At 43.1% G+C, this 5,000-nt stretch overlaps 1 protein-coding gene across 1 annotated transcript in view; it reads left to right on the top strand.

Moving 5' to 3' along the window:
• Nucleotides 1-5,000, top strand: part of LOC143301751 (uncharacterized) — a 22,121-nt gene that overhangs the window by 8,740 nt on the left and 8,381 nt on the right. The window contains exons 6-8 of the mRNA XM_076616139.1: nt 166-367; nt 2,077-2,228; nt 3,485-3,801. Of these exons, the coding sequence (XP_076472254.1) occupies nt 166-367; nt 2,077-2,228; nt 3,485-3,801 (671 nt within the window). The remainder of the gene's footprint in view (nt 1-165; nt 368-2,076; nt 2,229-3,484; nt 3,802-5,000) is intronic.

Raw genomic sequence — 5,000 nt, 5'->3', positions numbered from 1 at the left:
TTCTCTCATCCAATGAAAACGGCTGTTACAGGTCAGCGGTGCTGTATTCCCACATCGTGGACTTAAGTTCTCTCATCCAATGAAAACGGCTGTTACAGGTCAGCGGTGCTGTATTCCTACATCGTGGACTTAAGTTCTCTCATCCAATGAAAACGGCTGTTACAGGTCAGCGGTGCTGTATTCCCACATCGTGGATCCGATCTTTCAGGAAGGGGTGACGGCAACCGGCACCAACCTGACGGCCGTGATAGAGAGTTTCCGTCTGCAGATGCAGATCTCTAAGTACACCAACGCTTCCATTGAGCGCGGCCAGTGGTGGTTCGACAACATGACTCTGTACCTGGATACTCTGCTGATCATTCAACAGGTGAGGTTCGTCTCTGTGTGTGTGTGTGTGTGTGTGTGTGTGTGTGTGTGTGTGTGTGTGTGTGTGTGTGTGTGTGTGTGTGTGTGTGTGTGTGTGTGTGTGTGTGTGTGTGTGTGTGGTTGCTTGTTTGATGATGATGATGATGATATGGATACTTATATAGCTGCCTATCCTCGGTCGAAGACCAAGCTCTGAGCTGATCATTCAACAGGTGGGTTTTTTTGGGTGTTTTTTTGTTTTTGTTTTGTTTTTGCTATTTTTGGTGGCGGTTGGGGTATTTTGGGGTTTAGTTAATTATGGTGATGATGGTGATGATGATGATGATGATGGTTATAATGATGATGATGGTGGTTATAATGATGATGATGATGAAGATAATGATGATGATGGTGATGATGATAATGATGATGATAGTGGTGGTGATAATGATGGATGGTGGCAATGGTGGTGGACGTGGTGGTGGTGGTAGTGATGGTGATGGTGATGGTGATGATGATGGTTGTGGTGATGACGAGGGTGATAATGATAATGATGATGATAGTGATGGTAGTGGAAGTGCTGGTGGTGGTAGCGGTGATGATGATGATGATGATGATGATGATGTTGATGGTTGTAGTGGTGATGATGATGGAGACGACGATGATGATGATTATGATGACGATTATTGTGAAGAAGATGATGGTGGTGGTGGTGGTGATGGATGATGATGATGATAATGATAATGATGATGATGAGGAGGAGGAGGAGGAAGATGGGGTGGGAGGTTATAATGATGAGGTTGGTGATAATATTGCCGTTGTTGGTGGAAGTGGTGTTGCTGATATCGGTGCAGACGAAGTGGTGATAAAACGATGTTCGTGCTGCCTTTCTTGTTGCTGCTGTAGCAATGATGATGACGTTGATGATGATGATGATGACGTTGATGATGACGATGACGATGACGTTGATGATGATGATGACGTTGATGACGACGACGACGACGATGATGATGATGTCGTTGATGATGATGATGATGATATTAATGACCTCTCTTCTTCTTCCCCTACCCCCCTCGCCCTCCTCTTTCTTCCCACCCCCCTTCTTCCTCCTCCTCCTCCTCTATCTTACCCTTCTTCCTCCTCCTCCTCTATCTCCCCCTTCTTCATCCTCCTCCTCTATCTCCCCCTTCTTCCTCCTCCTCCTCTATCTCCCCCTTCTTCCTCCTTCTCCTCTATCTCCCCCTTCTTCATCCTCCTCCTCTATCTCCCCCTTCTTCATCCTCCTCCTCTATCTCCCCCTTCTTCATCCTCCTCCTCCTCTTCCTTCTCCTCCTCATCTTCTTCTTCCTTCTCCTATTTCTCCTCCTCCTCTTCTTCTTCTTCCTCCTCTTTCTCCTCCTCCTCTTCTTCTTCTTCCTCCCCCTCTTCCTCCTCCTTCTTCCTCCTCTTTCTCCTCCTCCTCTTCTTCTTCTTCCTCTTTTTTCTCCTCCTCTTCTTCTTCTTCTTCCTCCTCCTCTTCCTCCTCCTCTTCTTCTTCTTCTTCCTCCTCTTTTTCCTCCTCCTTCCTCTTTTTCTTCCTTCTATTTCTCCTCCTCTTCCTCCCCTCCTCCTCTTCCTCCCCTCCTCCTCCTCTCTCTCCTCCTGCCCTCCTCCTCCTTCCTCCTCCTCCTCTTCCTCCTCCTCCCCTCCTCCTTTTCCTCCTCCTCCTTCCTCCTCCTCCTCTCCTGTCAGGACTTGGCCAACCTGATCAACGGAGAGCTGCAGAACATCATTGACGCTGAGGAGAAGAATCTGATCATTAGTGCCTGTTTTCTGGTCATCGTCTTCCTCATGTGTCCCCTGGTCATCTACACTGTGGAGGCTCTGACTTCAGACATTCAGAAGTGGGTCACAGGGTTTTGTCCTCTGTGTGTGTGTGTGTGTGTGTGTGTGTGTGTGTGTGTGTGTGTGTGTGTGTGTGTGTGTGTGTGTGTGTGTGTGTTCCTCATGTGTCCCCTGGTCATCTACACTGTGGAGGCTCTGACTTCAGACATTCAGAAGTGGGTCACAGGGTTTTGTCCTGTGTGTGTGTGTGTGTGTGTGTGTGTGTGTGTGTGTGTGTGTTCCTCATGTGTCCCCTGGTCATCTACACTGTGGAGGCTCTGACTTCAGACATTCAGAAGTGGGTCACAGGGTTTTTGTCCTGTGTGTGTGTGTGTGTGTGTGTGTGTGTGTGTGTGTGTGTGTGTGTGTGTGTGTGTGTGTGTGTGTGTGTGTGTCTGTGTGTGTCTGTGTGTCTGTTTCTCTGTGTGTGTGTGTGTCTGTGTGTGTCTGTGTGTGTCTGTGTGTCTCTGTTTCTGTGTGTGTGTGTGTGTGTGTGTGTGTGTGTGTGTGTGTGTGTGTGTGTGTGTGTGTGTGTGTGTGTGTGTGTGTGTGTGGGTGTGGGTGTGTGTGTGTGTGTGTGTGAGTGTGTGTGTGGTTGTTGACCTGGGAGAACATTATTTTTTTCATAACCCTTAACCAATAGAGCGTGACAAAACCGTAGGATCGAACTCAGGAACCTCGAGTGTGAGAGAATCCAGGGCTATAAACATTCAACTTTTTTCCAAATTTTATTCATTTATTCATTGGTTGATTCATTTATCGATTCATTATTTCTTTATTTATTCGTTTATTAATTAATCTATTTATCGATTTATCTATTTACTTGGTAATTGATTGATTGATTTATTCATTAATCAATTAATCTATTTATTTAGTTATTTATTCACTCATTTATTTATCTATCCATTCATTCATTATTTATTTATTTATTTGCTTATTTATTCATTCATGCATTCATTCTTAAATTTTTATATAAAAAATTCTGTTATTCATTTATCAGTTCATTCATTCATTTAATTTTTTTCATGTTTTATATTGTTTAGTTATTCATTTACTTGTTAATTTATTTTTTCATTTAAAAACCTATGTATTTATTTATCTATTCATTTATTCATTTTTTAAATTATTATCTTTTATCATTTATTTTAAAAATTCATTTTGACATCTAAATTCTTTTGAAAATAGCATTTATTCTTTTATCTATTTATTTTAGTATCATTATTTTCATTATCGTTGTAATCATTATCATCATTATCATTATTTCTTTTGCCCCCAGGTACGCTATTGCTCTGGTGCACAAGACAAAGGAGCTGTCCAAAGAGAAGAAGAAGACAGACTCTCTGCTCTACCTGATGGTACCCAGACCCGTGGCTAAGTCCATGCAAGAGCGAAAGGGGGTGGATGCCGAGTACTTCAAGTCGGTGACCATCCTGTTCTCTGAGATCCTGGACTTCATGCAGATCTCCACGCAGCTGAACCCCATGGAAATCGTGGCTCTGCTCAACGAGCTGCACACCGCCATTGATGCCGAGGTGGACAACCACGAGGTGTATAAAGTGGAGACCATCAATGATTGCTACATGGTGGCTTCCGGTGAGGGTTTTGTTGTTGTTGTTCTTCTTCTTGTTATTATTATTATTATTATTATTATTATTATTATTATTATTATTATTATTATCCTTCTTATTCTTGTTTTTGATCTGTTTGCTATTACCATTATTGTTCTTGTTGTTGCTGTTCCTCTTCTTCTCATTGTTATAATCATTTTATCTCCTCCTCCTCCTCCTCCTCCTCCTCCTCCTCCTCCTCCTCCTCCTCCTTCTTCTTCTTCTTCTTCTTCTTCTTCTTCTTCTTCTTCTTTTTATCACCATCCTTCTTATTCTTGTTCTTGTTCTGCTTGCTATTATCATGTTGTTGTTTTTCTTGTTCTTCTGGCTCTTATTGTTGTTGTTGTTGTTCTATTGTTGTTGTTGTTGTTCTTCTTCTTCTTCATCATCGTCGTCATCATCATCATCACCATCATCATCTTCTTCTTCTTCATCTTCATTATCATCATCATCATCATCACCACCACCACCACCACCACCACCATCATCATCATCATCTTCTTCTCATTATCATCATATTTTTCTTCTTTTTATCATCATTATTATTCTTATTCCTCGTAGCATTATCCTTCTTCTTCTTCTTCTTCTCCTCCTCCTCAATATCCTCCTCCTCATCATCATTCCTCTTGACATATGTGTCAAAATATCAGTTTTCTCTGGATATCAACGACTGAATAAATAAACAAAGTGTACAGAGAATGCATTTTTTTAAAAAGTGGTTTAAAAGGGTCGAAAAGTCCCATACCCATTTCCAACCATCGGGGCAATGAATTTTTATCCACAGTGCCTAGGGCTCGGCATAGGAAAGCAGTGAATTGATAGCTACTGTGTCCAGGGCTGGGCATAGGAAGGCAGTGAATTCACATCCACTGTGTCCAGGGCTGGCCATAGGAAGGCAGTGAATTCACATCCACTGTGTCCAGGGCTGGCCATAGGAAGGCAGTGAATTCATATCCACTGTGTCCAGGGCTGGGCATAGCAAGGCAGTGAATTCACATCCACTGTGTCCAGGGCTGGCCATAGGAAGGCAGTGAATTCATATCCACTGTGTCCAGGGCTGGGCACAGGAAGGCAGTGAATTCATATCCACTGTGTCCAGGGCTGGGCACAGGAAGGCAGTGAATTCATATCCACTGTGTCCAGGGCTGGGCATAGGAAGGCAGTGAATTCATATCCACTGTGTCC

This window comes from Babylonia areolata, chromosome 28 (genome assembly GCF_041734735.1).
Source record: "Babylonia areolata isolate BAREFJ2019XMU chromosome 28, ASM4173473v1, whole genome shotgun sequence".
Lineage (NCBI taxonomy): Eukaryota > Metazoa > Mollusca > Gastropoda > Neogastropoda > Buccinidae > Babylonia > Babylonia areolata.
The sequence above is the reverse complement of the archived record's forward strand: the minus strand, read 5'-3'. Positions and strand labels throughout refer to the sequence as shown.